Below are 18,284 nucleotides of genomic sequence, written 5' to 3'. Positions count from 1 at the left end.
AGGTTAGGTTAGTTAGGTTGGTTGGTTAGGTTACGATCCTAAACTATATGTTACACTTCTAAGATTACCTTCCTTTAAGCAACATGTTCTACTGGGTTAGGTTGGGTTAGGTTGGTTAGGTTACGATCCTAACCTATATATTACACTTCTAATGTTACCTTCCTTTAAGGTACCCGGTCAGGCAACATGTTCTACTAGGTTAGGCTAGGTTAGGTTGGTTAGGTTACAATCCTAACCTATATGTTACACTTCTAAGATTGGCCCCCCCCCTCCGCCCCCCGGTCAGGCAACATGTTCTACTAGGTTAGGTTAGGTTAGGTTAGGATCCTACCCTATATGCTACACTTCTAAGATTGCCTTCCTTTAAGGGGGGGTACAGGGGCCGAAGCCCCCCGGTCAGGCAACATGTTCTACTAGGTTAGGTTAGGTTACGATCCTAACCTATATGCTACACTTCTAGGATTACCTTTCTTTAAGGGGGGTTACGGGGTTGCCGAGCACCCCCAAGTCAGGTAACACATTCTACTAGGTTAGGGTAGGTTAGGTTGGTTAGGTTACTACCCTAACCTATATGTTACACTCCTAAGATTGCCTTCCTTTAAGGGGGGCTATGGGGATTGGGGGAGCCCACTGGTTAGGTTACACAATTTTTACAATTGTCCTCAACATTTCTTGTTATGTTCAATCACCCCCTGAACTGGCCACTCTGATCCTTGAAACTTGATAATATTCTATTCATTATTCACTAAAATGGTCTTAGACTTGTACTTGGTAATTTATACTTAAGTACCAGATGTGTAAATACAAGATGTAAAAAATCCTGTATAGATATATAATATATATTTTCATGTATGTATGGATTATTAGCTCTTATGTAAAATATGTGTCCCTACTGTAAGGTTTCATTGCAATATTTTTTACTTTAATAATAATACACGATAACTTTGGTTTCATGAACATAAAAGAAGCTATGTTTGTACGATTTCACTCAACATTTTGTCAAGTTCGATTACCCCCAAACAGTCCTCCCTCATTTCCTATATTGTCCACCCATTACAATACAGTGTTCAAGTTTTTTTTTTTCACAAACGGGAATATTTACCCCCCCACCCCCCACCCCATCCTCCCTACTCTGTTTCGTGGTCTCCAGCCACCCGTCCCTCTGACAAACTTGCCAGTGTCTCACTTCGCTTATAATTCAGCCAGATGGCGGAAGCACTCCCAGGCACCTCCACCTCCTCCGGGCCGCATATTTCCCAATTCTGGAAGAGAATAGGGATGGGGAAAATTAGGACCAATCAATGCGTGTGAGCTGATCCATGACGTCACAAGCCACGCCTTTTAGCTCCTACGTCGCATATCCATTACTGCCAGTCATGATGACGAAGAAAAACTTCCTAATTTCACAGTTTACGGGTTGTATGACATATGCATTTTAATCAGATATATATAAACATAATAAAAAACTAATTTAACAACAATATATTCTTTAAATGAGATACACCGTGAAATATATTATGCGTTACTCTCCCTCTTAGTAAATAATATTTTTACGTCTCGAATTTCTAATCTATATACATGGAAATGCATGTTTAAAGCCATTTACAAATAGTTGCAACTCATGGGATGAATCAAACAATATACAAGATGGTAAAAATAATATCTGACCTGTTTGTAGGAGAAAATAGAGAGAGGGAGTAGGCTTACACTACGGATTTCTATGGACATTTGCTATTCCATAGTAATGCTCATTACTGGGCATTGTATAAAAGCAATATACTGGTCATTATTCGGTCATGAACAGGAATCAGCTCAGACTGATATAGTCCCTACTATTTACAGCGACACAGTATCAGCTTCATTTATTAAATTATTTCAAGAGCTAATGTGCTCTTCTTAAGGTTAAGGAAACCTACGTTATTGTTTGTTTTGGTGATCTAAGTTAGCCTACTGTAACCAATACAAACTCATCCTGGTAAAAATGATGGTATCTGATCTGTTTATAAGAGAAAATAGAGAGAGGGAGCAGGCTAACACTACGGATTTCTATGGACATTTGCTATTTCGTAGTAATGGTCATTTCTGAGCACTGTATAAAAGCAATATACTGGTCATTATTAGGTCATGAACAGGAATCAGCCCAGACTGATATAGTCCCTATTATTTACAGGGACACAGTATCATCTTCATTTATTAAATTATTTCAAGAGCTAATGTGCCCTTCTTAAGGTTAAGTAAACCTACGTTATTGTTTGTTTTAGTGATCTAAGTTAGCCTACTGTAACCAATATATATAGTTACTTGACAAATTCATCCTGTCAGTAGCTAGCTAATCTCAATAAATAACGTTGTTATTCAAGGTGTATTTGATAGATAAGCTGTAGTAAAAAATATTGCTTTTTTGAAGTGGATTCCGTTTGATGAACTTCCAGATGTCCTCATTGTTTGGTACTTGTCATTCATTGTGTACAAATATATATTTTTTTTATTGAAAATTTTGCCCTTTTGATTTTTAATTTTCATATAGTGTACAAATAAACAAAAAGTGGCAATATAAATTATATTTCAACATTTTTAGCAAGCCCTTACATGATTTTTGCTTTAAATTCACTGTGTACAAAGAAAACAATAATTACTTAATTCATTTAATATATTTAGCAAACCCTTCGTACTTGTCATTCACTGTGTAAAAATAATTAAAATGACGATTCATTAGTATTTACTATTTATAGCAATTATAGGAGTACAGAACACCTATGTATTTATTTATGGAGTTACAATAGACTTCTCACTGAGCTGAAGCTGAACTAGAGCAGAACTGATGCATAAATTTACTAGAATATATGATGAATATATATATATATATATGTATACTATATATATATATGATATATATATATATATATAATATATATATATGATATATATATGTCTATATAATATATAATGTTGAGAGTTCATTTTTGCCAGGTGTGGTTATAAGGAGATAAATGAGAACTCGGTCATGGCACATGAGTTTATTCCAACGTTTCAACCAACTACAGAGGTCTCCTTCAGGGAACTGACAAAGTACAGGCTGTAGCAAGTATAAGTATATATACAAACAAAATCATATTTTCTAGGCTTGCAATAATGCTTTAATCTTCTTACCATATCCCACACTGTGCAGTACAGATCCTTTGGGGCTAAAACGGACTTAATAATGAGCTCAGACTTATATTTATACAATAATAGAATTCAAATAAAACAAACTGCATTGAAATAAAATAAAGGTAAATATTCAGTTTCTTCTTTACATATTTTAACACACGAAGTACTTTAGGGATGAGCTCCCAATAATGAAAGTAAAGTAAAACAAACTGCATTGAAATACATAATAAATAGGTAAATGTTCAGTTTTTTTATATATTTTTTAACTCACAAGAAGTACTTGAGGGATGAGAAAAAAGTATAAAGCACAGTCCAGCACATAACATTTTAGCAGCAACTTACTTCAGTTGCCCTCTGGCTCAGTGACCACTGCCATGTGACTTAGCATTTGCAACATTGCACTGTACATTCCGAGTAAGGTTACGGGTACGCTTTGGGTTGGATGACAGAACTGATGCTGGTCGACGTCCTTTACCGATGGGGGCTGCTCCTTTAGGTATTCCTGGGGATCGTCTTGCTATTGTAGCTGGTTGGCAAGGAATCTTGCCACGACCTGCTCCACTATAAGTCATCGATGAGCCTGCACAATTCAGCAAGTTGTTCAGCTGATTTTTAGTTTTAACTGAACGTATTCGCTGAAGGAATTTTTGCAGGGCAACTTCAGTTTCTGAATTACCATACTGCGCAGTTGTTTCAACTAATGCCTCGGCTACTACTTTTGATTTAGCTGTTAGGTCACTAGTGTCATCAGCAATATTTTCATTGGTATTTTCTAACTCTCTTGCATTGGTTTCCATCTTTTTATTTTTTCTATTTCCTCCAATGCTTTCCTCTTCATTGTCTTCTACCTCATTCAAACCTTTAAGAAAACTTTCTTTCAGAGTTTTTTTCTGCACCAACAGCTAGGGCTGGGGCTGCCAATGTTCTATTTCCTTCATTGCTTTCATCTTCATTGTCTTTTACCTCAGTCAAACCTTTAAAAAAACTTTCCTTCGGGGCTTTTTCTGGACCAACAGCTAGGGCTGCCAATGACTGCACACTGCTACTGGTCATCACAAACATTTGGGGCACTGCAGTCATACTGTAGTCTGCACATATCTGATGCTTGCAGATGGCCCCATCTTGTGCACATGCCGATGGTGAGGTCTACTTCATATAGCTGTGTTTGATCAGACTGGCTTTGCACAGAGTATAGCCCACCACCAAAGGACTTAACTGCAGTAATTGCTATCTTGTCAACAGTGATGGATATCACCCGTTGTCAGCCCAATGCTACATCCACCAACCTTTGCCTCATGTAGCAATCAAAAATCTCCACCATGAAAACAATCAGCTGTGTAGTGTTGTAGGCCTTGCATCTGAAATGATGGTAAAAATATTACATACATAATGGGTCTGAAGACATTACAAGAATGTAGCAAAACATGTTTTATGATGCCTCTACTGTTTCCTTGAAGTTACAGCTCCAACTTTTCTGCACCATAAATTGAATTAAATTTTTAGGCACCTTTTAGGGAAGTTTTGGCTGTTGATGGATGTTTTTTGTCTTATGGGGAAAATTATGTATTTTAAAAAAAATTTCTTACGTGTACCATATATTTTTTGGTAATTAATTCATCCTTACCTACTGAGCACTGTATCCTTAATTATGGACACTGTTGACTGCATAATTATTAGTGTGGTGCCCACGCAAAATCACTCCAGCTCGGAAAGCGACTGCCCATTCTTCTCTCCTTTGTACCAGGGTGGTTAGATAACTGAAATAAAAAAAACAGTATATTCAGAATGAAGAAAAAAAAGGAAACTAAGAAAAGGAAAAAATAAGTTCAACTATACTTATAATTGGTGACCTCTCTTTATATTGTAGGAAAATTAATTAAACATGAAAATAAATAAAGTAATTTAAGTACGTACCTTCTAAATTTGGGGTATTTCTCAAGAAGAGAATTGGCTTCAGCTTTCTTCCACAATTCGCTAAATTCATCCTTTGACTTTGCATATACAAGGGACTTCAACATACCCATAAGCTCTTGCCGATGTAGTTTATGGATGCCGTGCCTGGAATCAAGGAGCCAGCGCCATACTTGTTGCAGGATGTGAAATATGCAGAGGAAGAGCTTTGATTTAGGCCATGTATTTGCCAAAGCCTTTCTTTCTGTTCCACAGTTGTCGGTCATAAAACACTGCGGCTTCCCTCTGCCATAGAAGGCGCTCCCACCCAGTGCCTTTTTGACCATGCCAAAACCTGTCAAGCACAAAATAAGAAAAAATCATAATAACAATTCATAACCAATTGTTTCATCAGTAAATATGCATGTATAATACATATCCAAGAATTAGAAACAAAAGCAGCCCAGTATACAGTATACTAACCTTTAGTCAGAGTTGCTCCATCTTGAGATGATGTGAAAATTATGACTGTGTTAAGTTGGTCAACACAACTTGTGGCATCAACAAATACCACCTCCCCAGCTTCTTTAAGTTCCCTGTGGGCCCTCATCATAAACGGTGCTATCAAAATCATGCAGAAGCTGCCTTGAGAATGCTCAATTCTCAGAATGATTTCTGGGTTGTTCTCTGCGTACTTCTGTATGGCATCAAACATCGTTGGCGTATTTAGGCCTCCATGTTTCCGCTTCCTCCACACATCAAACATATACTGAATTGCTCTCTTTAATGGATTTATAGCATGATGAGCTTGGCCATATATATCATCACACAGGTCCATCTTCAGGACATGATGCCGATGTGCCTGAGCTGGTGCCATACCTGTAATACAATTATATAATTATTGTTTGTATAGCATTAACTACAGTCTATTAGCTTATGATTCCCATGCCTCATGCAATATATTGCTTGTGCTAGACAAGCTAGTTGATTAATTAGGTACTGTCTATCTTTGACAGAGACCAGTTTTTTCATCCAGTTCTTGATAAAAAAAAAATTGGATACATAGTAGTATGCATGCATGCAAGGACCAATTAGAATATGCTCTTTACTTTTTCTGCTGACATGCTTATAAATAGTATCATACGGTATCATACCCAGCTTTTATCCAGTATTAAACTGTATATATTGTAACTTAATATGTAGTAATTCATATATAGGTTCATCCTTAAAATATTGTAACTTACTATGTAGTAATCCATGTATAGGTTCATCCTTAAAATATTTTGTTACTTTAATATGTAGTAATTCATGTATAGGTTCATCCTTAATAATATTATTCCCTAATATTATAACTATATGTAGTAATTTAGGTATATGTTCATCCTTAATATTGTAACTTAATATGTAGTAATTCATGTATAGGTTCATCCTTAATATCATTCCTTATTTATAAATTAGTATACTCAGTTTGCGTATATATGTCATCATCGGACTGTCCATCTTGGAGTACCTTACATATGATGCTGATGTGTCTGCACTGGTGTAGTGCCTGTCATACATGCACATAATTATTATATGTACATTATATTGTAACTATATGTAGTAATTCATGTATAAGTTCATTCTTAATATTGTTACTTAATAATAGTAACTCATGTATAGGTTCATCCTTAATATTATGTATTCCTTATTTATAGTATGCTCAGTTTGCATATCTATGTCGTCATCAGACAGTCCATCTTGGAGTATACCTTCATATGATGCCGATGTGTCTGCACTGGTGTAGTGCCTGTAATACATGCACATAATTATTATATGTACATTTTTATGTGCACTAAAAACAATGTATGATTTTTATTTACTTTTAAAGTAATCAATATATAATACCTGTAAAACCAAAAATTATCCAACTTGAATAACTAGATAATGTCTTGAAAGACATTAACTAGCTTTTTCAGTGTTCATCTGTGCTTTATTAAACATTATATCAATATTTTCAGCTTGGTCTTTCAAGAATTTAAATAATAATGTTTTACAATACCTTGCTCGAAGTACTGCTCAAACACCACCTTCGTACTTTGTGATACTCTCAGCTGGTTAAGACCTTCCGCTACTTCAGTCAAGTGGTTGTGTTGCCCACGGATCTCCACAGCACATGGAACATTTTTAATGTGTTTAGGAGACTTCTTGTGAATAATGCTGATGGAGACATCCATTTTGACCTCGCATCTATAAACTGGTAGGTTCGTTCAGTTACTGCACACATACCTATTATGTAATGTAACTAATTTCATAATTAATAGTGGGAAAACAAATTTTAATTCCTAATGCTTCAATGAGTGTTAAGGGGGGTCATCCATATTTTTTAGCAGTTTTCTCAAATGGAAGTTATTGGAAATAGACTTCCTAATTGTTCAGTAATTAATATACATATTTTCATAATTCTTTTTGCATTACAATTTTCAGTTTTTTTTAATAACTTGTCTTTTTTTATAACATCTTTAAAAATATATTTTAAATAATTCACTATATACCCTTTTTTTGTCAGCATTGGCAGCATATCTGAAAATTTCAATTTTTTTCCCTGCAAAGAATTGCTGTGCTTAAACAAATGAAAACGTTCCATTTATAAAACGACTGTCATTTTTAGTTTTTATATTTCCATAAGTCATGCTCTTTATGTGCATAAACTGCCAAGAATGATTTTTCTGTAGATTACATCCCCGCGGACGGTGCCTACAGCTCTTTAGGCCTACTACACCTACGGGGCCCTAGGTTAGGTTAGGTGGTTGTGTTCGGTTCGGTAGTGTCCCGAAAAACACTGTGGCAAGGAAGGGGTTGCAGGCCCCCCTACTAGGCCTAGGTAGGGGTACAGGGCCCTAGGTTAGGTTAGGTGGTTGTGTTAGGTTTGGTAGTGCCCTGAAAATCAATGTGGCCTTAAGGGGGAGGTTGCAGGCCCCCCTGCTAGGCCTAGGTAAGGGTACAGGGCCCTAGGTAAGGTTAGGTGGTTGTGTTAGGTTCGATAGTGTCCCGAAAATCACTGTGGCCTTAAGGGTAGGCTCCACTTTGGGGGGTGCCGATCGTAAAAAATATTTGCCAAAAATACACTAATCAAGACAGGCTAATGAAATTTTCAGGCATTATTAGTACTATAATAATGCATATTCCCTGTGGAGTTTTATCATCCTACAGGGAAAATTAATGATTTTATGAAAAAAAATGTGAAAAAACGGAAATTTCCGGGCCCTCGTACTGAAGGTTATTTGGTGATTGGTGAGAAACTACAGTCTTGAATAGAAATTCGGTCTGACAGAATGTTGGTATATCCACCTGGAACATGCACAAAAAAAATTATCAAAATAGAACAGTAAATAAGCACGTAATAACAAAAAAAAGAGCAACAACTTTGTAAGTTCAGCGAAAGCCCCGCCGAAAAATCAGACTATAGCTAGGAAGAAATATTCAGGAAAAATTCAAATCTTGATTTAGGACAAAACCTTTTGACAGTTTATAGTTATTATATCACTTGATAGCCTGAAACATCTAAAAAATTATATTATTTTAGGACAATCAAAGAAAAAAACCACCCCCCCACCCTTTTTTTTTTTTTTTTTTTTTTGGAGGGGTGGTTTTCTTTGATTGTCCTAAATAATATAATTTTTAGATGTTTTAGGCTATCAAGTGACATAATAACTACAAACTCTCAAAAGGTTTTGTCCCTAAATCGAGATTTGAATTTTTCCTGAATATTTCTTCCTAGCTATAGTCTGATTACTCGGCGGGGCTTTCGCTGAACTTACGAAGTTGTTGCTCTTTTTTTTGTTATTACGTGCTTATTTACTGTTCTATTTTGATAATTTTTTTTGTGCATGTTCCAGGTGGATATACCAACATTTTGTCAGACCGAATTTCTATTCAAGACTGTAGTTTCTCACCAATCACCAAATAACCTTCAGTACGAGGGCCCGGAAATTTCCGTTTTTTCACATTTTTTTTCATAAAATCAATCATTTTCCCTGTAGGATGATAAAACTCACAGGGAATATGCATTATTATAGTGCTAATAATGCCTGAAAATTTCATTAGCCTGTCTTGATTAGTGTATTTTTGGCAAATATTTTTTACGATCGGCACCCCTTAAGGGGGGCTGCAGGGGGCAAAGCACCCCCACTAGGTGTAGGTAGGGGTACAGGGCCCTAGGTTAGGTTAGGTAGTGTCCCAAAAATCACTGTGGCCTTAAGGGGGAGGTTGCAGGCCCCCCTGCTAGGCCTAGGTAAGGGTACAGGGCCCTAGGTAAGGTTAGGTGGTTGTGTTAGGTTCGATAGTGTCCCGAAAATCACTGTGGCCTTAAGGGGGGTTGCAGGGGGCAAAGCACCCCCACTAGGCGTAGGTAGGGGTACAGGGCCCTAGGTTAGGTTAGGTAGTGTCCCAAAAATCACTGTGGCCTTAAGGGGGGGCTTTGCCCCCCCACTAGGCTTAGGTAGGGGTACAGGGCCCTAGGATAGGTTAGGTAGTTGTGTTAGGTTCTGTAGTGCCCCACAAATCACTTTTCTCCCTCCCCCCAAACCCCGCTTCCCACTGGGGTCCCCCATAATTGTAGTAGTAGGTTTATGCTTACATTTTGTGTGTAAGAGTAAGTCATAGTTTCTATTTTTATTCATTTCCTCATGTTTCTATGCGATGTGTAACACCAATCTGGTCGTTTTTTGCCGTTTTTCGTCGTTAATACTTGAAAAACGGGTGCAGCCTTACTCCTGGATATTTACCCAATGTGGAGATATCACATAGGCTATGTGATCAAACCCTAACATGATTTACCTACATAGGCTACCTAGTACTACCTAGTATTAAACTGTAGTGAAAATAAAGGGAGGCTCATTAATATTATCAAATGACAGTTTCTTCTTAAATTAGATCAACCACATCAATTTTTGCCCCAGGCACCATGACTGTATTAGGATATGGAAGCCCATGGGTTTCCATAGGAGTCCAAGTACCTGGGTAGTATAGCCTACTTAGACTTAGGAATCCCCTGTCCTATATGGTGTAGTTATAAATACTACTAGCTAGGTACTATACCTATATTTAATACAAAATATAAATATTTACCCTGTTGCAAATTTCTTTAATCCTTTGTGTTTTACACCGTGATGACACAGCAAACTTTGTTGAAATAGTTTTTTTTCGCCTCCAACTGGGTACAATTTATAAGAATTAAAGCACTGATTATTTTTTACACAAAAAATGTCTTTCCACTGCTTGAATTCTTCTCTGCACTTGACATTGGTTCTAAGTTTTACACGGTCTTGTTCGTATTTAAAGTCAAAATTTTTAAGGCCTTCACTTTCAAAATCCAAAATTAAATTCATCTTGATAGCAGTTTGAACTGTGGAGCGAAGTTTTTGGCCTCCTGTTTGTAGTCTGTAATGCTAATTACAGGTCATATATCATCATTTTTACCATACCATCATTTTTACTATATTGTTTGTTTCATCTCATGAGTTATCATAACCTTGTATAAATATCTTTAAACATGCATTTTCAAGTACATAATTTGGAAAATCATGATGAACATATTATTTATGCAGTAAATCTCGAGTTCGCGAGCAGGAATTAACAGGCTTTGATCACTATTACCAAGTGGAGGGAAGACAATAACGCATTATATATTTCGCGGTGTATCTCATTTAAAGAATATATTGTTGTTAAATTAGTGTTTTATTATATTTATATATATCTGATTAAAATGCATATGTCATACAATCCGAAAACTGCGAAATTAGGAAGTTTTTCTTCGTCATCGTGACTGGCAGTAATGGATATGCGACGTAGGAGCTAAAAGGCGTGGCTTGTGATGTCATGGATCAGCTCCACGAGCTTTGATTGGTCCTAATTTTCCCCATCCCTATTCTCTTCCAGACTTGGGAAATATGCCTCCGGTCCTCATTACTAACTCAACTCTGCCCCGTACATGTGTTAACTGTTTCGTTAGTTATAAGGACATTTCAGCCCATTACTCGGGGCAGTGTGAAAGGTTGGTAATATACTGTCAAGATCACGGCAGTGGCGTACTTTAAAATCCACTTCCACGACCCCAAGATGAGGCTCCATGCCTTCGTGAAAGCGGCCGCTGATTTCTATCCTCCACCCCTTTAAGGTAAGGTTCCTAATCTTTATGTACTTTGTTATATTATGTTTTAGTGTTCCAAAGGTGTGGTGCTTTTGATGTCGGTGATAATTATTGGGAATTATTTACCACCATATCCCAGCGTGGCTTTACCAACTCGTACCTCTGCCTTCCTCTTCCGTTACCCACCCCTTTACCGGATATAAGGCTTCCTGTTAGTGACGTATCCCACACCCCCTACCAGCATTCAAATGGCGGTTTGTTTACGTTTCATGGCCCCGAACCAACACTTTGAAGATTGTTCAGTCGAAGTAGACTATGGCAATTGACATTTTCATATGTTATTTTGCTTACTTTACAAGAGTTTAGGGTAATATTTTTCCGGTTGACTGTAACTAATCTGTTATTTACCTTTGAACTCTGTAGTTGGTACATCGTACCCCTTGTACTGTCATGTAGTCTTCAGAGGTAAATTACGGTTTAATTACGGTCGACCGAATAAATATTACTTTAAATTCTTGTTCAGCAGGTAAAATAACATAGGAAAACGTCAACTGCCATAGTCTACTGTACCGCGGAATGCGGGCTTAGAATTACCACGTAATTAATGCAGCATTACTTTATTGTAATTTATCTGTGCAATGCACGATGGCAGATTGCAATATGCAAATGACAAGCACTGTTTTCAAAGGTAGGAATACTAATAACATAGGCCATATTTCAAATATACAGGGTGTCCATAAAGTCCCAGTACCATTACAAGTATTTATTGATCACACATCATATAACAGACTAATGCAGTTTTTTTTTGTAGGATAAAGTGCTCTGAATGTAAACTTGAGGAAATGTAGAACTTTCTACTTGAGGAAATGTAGAACATTCTACAAAAATAACTGCATTACTCTATGTTATATAGTTTCTGAGCAATAAATACTTGTAATGGTACTGAGACTTTATGGACACCCTATAATTTAAAAAATTGTCCTTGCCTTCATTAAATGGAACAAGGATATATAATAATGGTGTTATACCAACATGACGCTGCCTCCCCTAACAGCGGGTGGCACTCAAGAAACGAAGAGACACCGATCACTGCCATACTCACATTTAAATTGCTCGGGGATATCCACAGCTCTACCTGTTTTATGCACCACCTGACAAGGCTCATCAGCAGCACGTAGGGACACCCTATTTATGTACAATTTCTTTTATCTTAGTGTAAACTTATTTGTAAACCTATCCCATTCTTCCCATGTGACCAAACCATCTCAAACTTTTTCCCGCTCGTATATATCTTCTAACTTCTCAACTTCTTTTTTACTTCTTAGACCACCTGCAGCAAGAGTCCTTTCCCAATTGACAGTTTAATCTCCCTTGGCAATACATATGTGTTGGAACAGGCAAACCCGTTTGCAATATATTGCAATGTAGCCATATAGAGATTTAAAAGACCTTGACTACTACATACGGTAGCCGGCTCCAGACCGCCATGACAGTGGGGTTAGCGTCCTCAGTCAACGCCTTAAATGAATAAATCATTACCGGTAATTAGGCAATCCTCATTTCGAAACGACCCTTGGGAGGGGGGTGGGCGATGGGAGGTCTATCAGAACCATTTATATCCCGAAATTTCAAAATATGCTCCCAAATTCGACCGACCTGACCCAGTGCTTGCCAGACAGAGGGCTTCCGTAAATAAATAAACAAATAAATAAATAAATTAAAAATAAATAAATGAATGAATAAAATAAAGTTATATTTTTTTTCTATTCTTTCAGAAAACTCCTACCCATAAATTACCGTATTTAGGACTCAATTACCATATTGGTCTTTAATATTAAATGATATAAAAAAATGGCATATGGACGTCACAAGAACACAGTATGGGACACACCACGACTCGAGGGTGACATTGTATAATACAAAGACGAAGGCAGAGGGATAGTTTCCAATTGAGCATTTTTTAATCCACTTTTTTTTATTTTAGTTTTCTTTCAGTTAGTCTGTCAGTAAGTCTGTCAGTCTCTCCGTCCGTCCTCCCTCAGATACCGGCTAGAGCGCTGCAAATTGGTATTTTCATCATTCACCCTCCAATCATCAAACATACCAAATTGAAACCTTCTAGTCTTAGTAGTTTTTTTTTTTTTTATAAAAGGTTAAATTTAGCCATGGATCGCGCGTCTGGCTACCCTTTCCGGAGGCAGGGGACGCAACCCTCCCGCCCCCCCTCTCCCCCCCTCGCTATCGCACCTGGTGAGCAACTGAAACGCTACCGGTCATAGCTGACGGTTTTACACAACATTATTTGTTGTGAAGAAAACTAGATTTATTCGGAGAAATATTTACTTGTTTATTATTTTTATGGAAAAATTTAAGCATACTTGTTCCATTATAATTTTTATTCCATTATACTTTTGTCATTTTAAGTGCAAAACTGAATTTTCTCTTTTCGCTCTGTTTGAAAGGTCAAGTTAGTCTTCGTCTTCTTTTTGAAAATAAACAAAAGCGTGTTCAAGATGGCGACAAAATCAGACCCTTTTATCCTATGTAAGTCTTGGTATGTATTTCAAATTCTACTTCAAATAATAGCTACAGTAATACGCAAAATATAAAGGATTTCGAAACGTTTTTGTAACAATATACCAACATTCACACACGAGAAAAGTGTCTGATCTTATCCAGATCTTTAACTAAAGAACGTGATTGTTCTTTGTATTCTTCAATATTATTGACTAACACGTGAGGAGGGAATAGATTAAGAAACTCAGTTTGACGGAGAATGGCGTCACATAGAAATGCCTAACATGGCTCCCACTAATAAGTATAATAAGTATAATAAAAATATATATGCGTCTAAAGGCCGCCACTAACGTTCATTTATACCTGCACAGGCTCAGTCTTGCCCGTGCAGGCATAACTGCGTCAATGTAGGTCGACTGTACAGGCATAACTGCGTCAGTATAACTGAGCATTAATGGCTGCCTCTAATAACGAAAGAGTTTATGAGAGTTTAGGCCGATGTATGTGACAGAAATAGTTCTTTTTTTTAGCTGATATTCCTGACTCTTTTGCCAACATGAAGAACTACGAACTTCACGCCTTTCACATTGTTTTTAAAGAAATTCTTTATTTCAACGTAAAGTTTCCGCAAGTTAATTAAAAAAAAAAATTATTTCAACGTAAAATTTCTTCGAGCTAGTACTTATTCACTGTACAAGGGCTAGTACGAACGTGTGTGTGTGTGTGTGTGTGTGTGTGTTGGAGTTTATCGCATAACACCGAAGGAGACATTCTGGATCACTGGAGCCGAAGAAGTCTTCAGGAGCCAGAGAAGTCCTCAGAAGCCAGAGAAGTCCTCAGAAGCCAGAGAAGTCCTCAGAAGCCAGAGAAATCTTCCGAAGCCAGAGAAGTCGTCAGGAGCCGAAGTCACAGCTCAAGGCTTTTTCTAAAACTACCCATAAAGAAACCTCCAGTTACGAGTAATCCGCAAACATGTTGAACCATATTGTTGAATGTGTTAGCAACTTTGTGATGACCCACCTCACTGCAGAGAGACTATTGGATATTTGGATTACATTGTTAGTCCTTCTTTGCTGGCCTTTTGTCTGTTTCCTTCATGGAAACTGTTTGGCTGGATTGATAGGAGGACTTTTAATCTTTGTGATGTCCCAGCTCCCTGTAGAGAGACTTGTGGAGTTATTGTTTGTTATATTGTTGGTCCTTTGCTTGTCTTTTGGCGGTTTCCTTCATGGAAACTGTTTTGCTGGACTGGTAGGAGGACTTTTAATCTTTTTGATGGCCCAACTCCCTGCAAAGGGAGTTGTGGATTTATTGTTTATATTGCAAGTAGTCCTTTGTTGGTCTTTTGGCGGTTTCCTTCAAGGGAACTGTTTTGTTGGACTGTTTGAAGGACTAAAGAACGTTGAGATGGCCCAGATCCCTGCAGAGGGACCTGAGGATTTGTTGGTTATATCGGAGGAAGTCCTTCCTTCTTGGTCGTTCGGCGGTATCCTTCGGGATAACTTGTATGCTGGACTGTTGGGAGGACTTTGCGGATTGCTATTCATATTATTCCTGAACCATCAGGATGAAAAATTGGCCTGTGAGACGGAAGTTAACGCGAATCTCCCAATTCATTGTGAGGTAGATGACTTGCAGGATGTTCATCCCAGTCTGGAAAAGGAAGTGGAACAAAAGAAGAACAGCGAACTCCTCGAGGATAAGGCCCAGATGAAGAGGAAAGAGGATCTTCTCCTGCAGAGGATCCAAGATCTGGAAAAGGATTTGTGTAATGAAAAAAATTCCCATGCTGAAGAGATCCTTTATTTAACCCAGGAAGCTGGAAGGAAAGTACAAGAAGTGGAAGACACAGCTCAAGTTTTGAAGAAAGAAAATCGAGTCCTAAAGAAAATTAATGACAAAACAGAAGACTTAATTATTAAACAAGAAGAGGAAATATGTTATTTGAACGGCCTTGTTACTGCAAAGAATTTACCTTTGATGAATGACAGGCGGTGCATTGAAGAACTGCACAAGACAGTGAAAAATCTCGAAGACGAACGAAAGACACTCCAAGATCGCCTAAATGAATGTGAATCTGACAAAGCAAAAACTGCAGAGGAAATGGAAAAGAAGACTTCGAAGTTGGAAGACGATCTTGAATTTCCTCTCAACGAAAGTAAGGATCTTATGAAAATAAAGACAGGAGAGGAAGAACAGGAAAAGGATGGAAAATATTTCCTAAGAATAGTGGATAAGGAAGTCATTGAGTTAAAACAAATAATAAACGTTGCAGAATCTGATCTGGAAACTTTCAGACCACAGATGAGCGAGGAGGTACAAGGAAAGGTCCTTGCAGCCACAGGGAAAGCCCGCCTCCTCATCTCTCAGAAGGTCGAACAATTTAGAGGTCTGTGTCAACTGAACATTGATGGGCCCAAAGGTGGAGAACCCACTATAATGGCTGCAGATCTAGAAGGCTTTTGGGACATGGTGTCCATCCAGGTGGAAAATGTACACCACCTTTTCAAAGAGGTCAATGTTTTTAAAACTAATGGATGGAAAGAGGACCTAATTACACAGAGCACTAATGTCACCAAAGGCCCTGAAAAGAAGAAACCAGTGAAAGTTATGAAAAAAGCTCTGAAGAGTTGCTCTGAAGAACAAAAGTCAAGAGATGAGGCTCGCAAGAAACTAATGGAGGAAAGACGAAAGGCAATGAAGGCAGCAATGAAAGCTAAGCAAGGTCAGTCTGATGCAAATGGCAGCACAGATGGAGTGGAAATTCTTGTGGCTGAAGAGAAAATAACTCATTTGCAGGAGAATTTAACAGGTGAAAAGGAGGACGAAAGTACAAAGAGCGATGAAGGTGGTCCAACTAATGAGAAAGTAAACGAAGTGGAGAAACAAAAGGAAGGCCACCATTTCTTACATTTAGTTGAGAAAGAGGTTTCTGAATTACAAGGCCACATATATAATGCTGAATCTGACCTGGAAATCTTTAAACCAGAGATGAGTGAGGAGGTACAAGGAAAGGTCCTTGCAGCAACAGGAAAGGCGCGCCTCCTTATCTCGCAGAAGGTCGAACAGTTCAGAGGCCTGTGTCAACAAAATATTGATGGGCCCAAAGATGATGAACCCGCTATTATAGCTGAAGATCTGGCTGGATTTTGGGACATGGTGTCCATTCAGGTAGATAAAGTTCAAGGGCTTTTCAAAGAAATTGGTGATCTTAAAGCTAATGGATGGAAACAAGACGAAAATCCACAGATCACTAATAATGTCACCAAATGCCCTTCAAAGAGAAAACCAGCTAAAGTTACGAAAAAAAACTATGAAGAGTTGCTCAGAGGAACAGAAGTCAAGAGACGAGGCTCGCAAGAAACTACTGGAGGAAAGACGTAAGGCAATGAAGGAGGCAATGAAAGCTAAACAAGGTAAGCCTGATGCAAATGGCAGCACAGATGGAGTGGAGATTCTTGTGGCTGAAGAGAAAATAACACACTTGCAGCAAAATTTACCAGAAGAAAATGAAGGTGGCCCAGTTAATGAGAAAACAAAGGAAGTGAAAAAACAAAAGGAAGGTCACAATTTCTTACAGTTAGTTGACAAAGAGGTTTCTGAATTACAAGGCCTCATATGTAATGCGGAATCTGACCTGGAAACCTTCACACCACAGATGAGCGAGGAGGTACAAGGAAAGGTCCTCGCAGCAACAGGAAAGGCACGCCTCCTTATTTCGCAGAAGATAGAGCAGTTCAGAGGCCTATGTCAACAAAACATTGATGGGCCCAAAGGGGACGAACCCACTATAACAGCTGAAGATCTGGCTGGATTTTGGGACATGGTGTTCATTCAGGTGGATAATGTACACCACCTTTTCAAAGAAGTCAGTGTCCTTAAAGCTAATGGCTGGAAAGAGGACCCAAATACATATAACACCAACAATGTCACCAAAGGCCCTGTGAAGAGGGAACCAGTAAAAGTTATGAAAAAGGCTATGAAGAATTGCTCTGAGGAAAGAAAGGCCCGAAACGAGGCGCGCAAGAAACTATTAGAGGAGAGACGGAGGGCAATGAAGGAGGCAATTAAAGCTAAACAAGCTCAACCAGATGCAAATGGCAGCACAGATGGTGTGGAAATTCTGGTGACAGAAAAGAGAATGACCTACGAGTGAGGGGTTGAAAACCTCAAGTACAAAAGGAAAGGCTTCATGTCTCCCAAGCATGAGTCCCTCCCACAATGCTATGAGTCTGACATCCAAGTCATCAGCCCAACTTGTGGGTCATTCATGCTTCCCTCTAGAGGAGGACAGGTAAAAAAAATATGTATTTTGCTGCAGGCCATGGCTATGACTGCCCAAAGGGGCAAAAAGAATTTGTTACAGACCAGCTTGATGGCTGTGGGGTTGAATACCTCGAGTAAAGTGGGAGAGGCTTCGTGTTCCCCCAGCACGGGTCCCTCCTACAATACTCTGGGTCTCCAATCCAATTGCCATTAGGCATTGGCTGTGACTGCCCAAAGGGGCAAAAGGAATTTGTCACAGACCGACTTGATGACTGCGGGGTTGAATACCTCGAGTAAAGTGGGAGAGGCTTCGTGTTCCCCCAGCACGGGT

At 38.4% G+C, this 18,284-nt stretch overlaps 1 protein-coding gene and 1 pseudogene across 1 annotated transcript; one reads left to right on the top strand and one right to left on the bottom strand.

The window, feature by feature from the left end:
* Window positions 1-3,446: 3,446 nt before the first annotated feature.
* LOC135211701 (uncharacterized) lies at window positions 3,447-7,275 on the bottom strand (annotated as a pseudogene).
* A 9,800-nt stretch (window positions 7,276-17,075) lies between these two features.
* On the top strand, window positions 17,076-17,843 carry LOC135211478 (disks large-associated protein 4-like). The gene has a single exon (XM_064244784.1). It carries the CDS (start codon window positions 17,076-17,078, stop codon window positions 17,841-17,843), a length of 768 nt encoding a protein of 255 aa, XP_064100854.1.
* Window positions 17,844-18,284: the final 441 nt, after the last annotated feature.

Source organism: Macrobrachium nipponense, chromosome 4 (assembly GCF_015104395.2).
Source record: "Macrobrachium nipponense isolate FS-2020 chromosome 4, ASM1510439v2, whole genome shotgun sequence".
Lineage (NCBI taxonomy): Eukaryota > Metazoa > Arthropoda > Malacostraca > Decapoda > Palaemonidae > Macrobrachium > Macrobrachium nipponense.
Note: the sequence above shows the minus strand (reverse complement) of the source record. Positions and strands in the feature narration are given on the sequence as shown.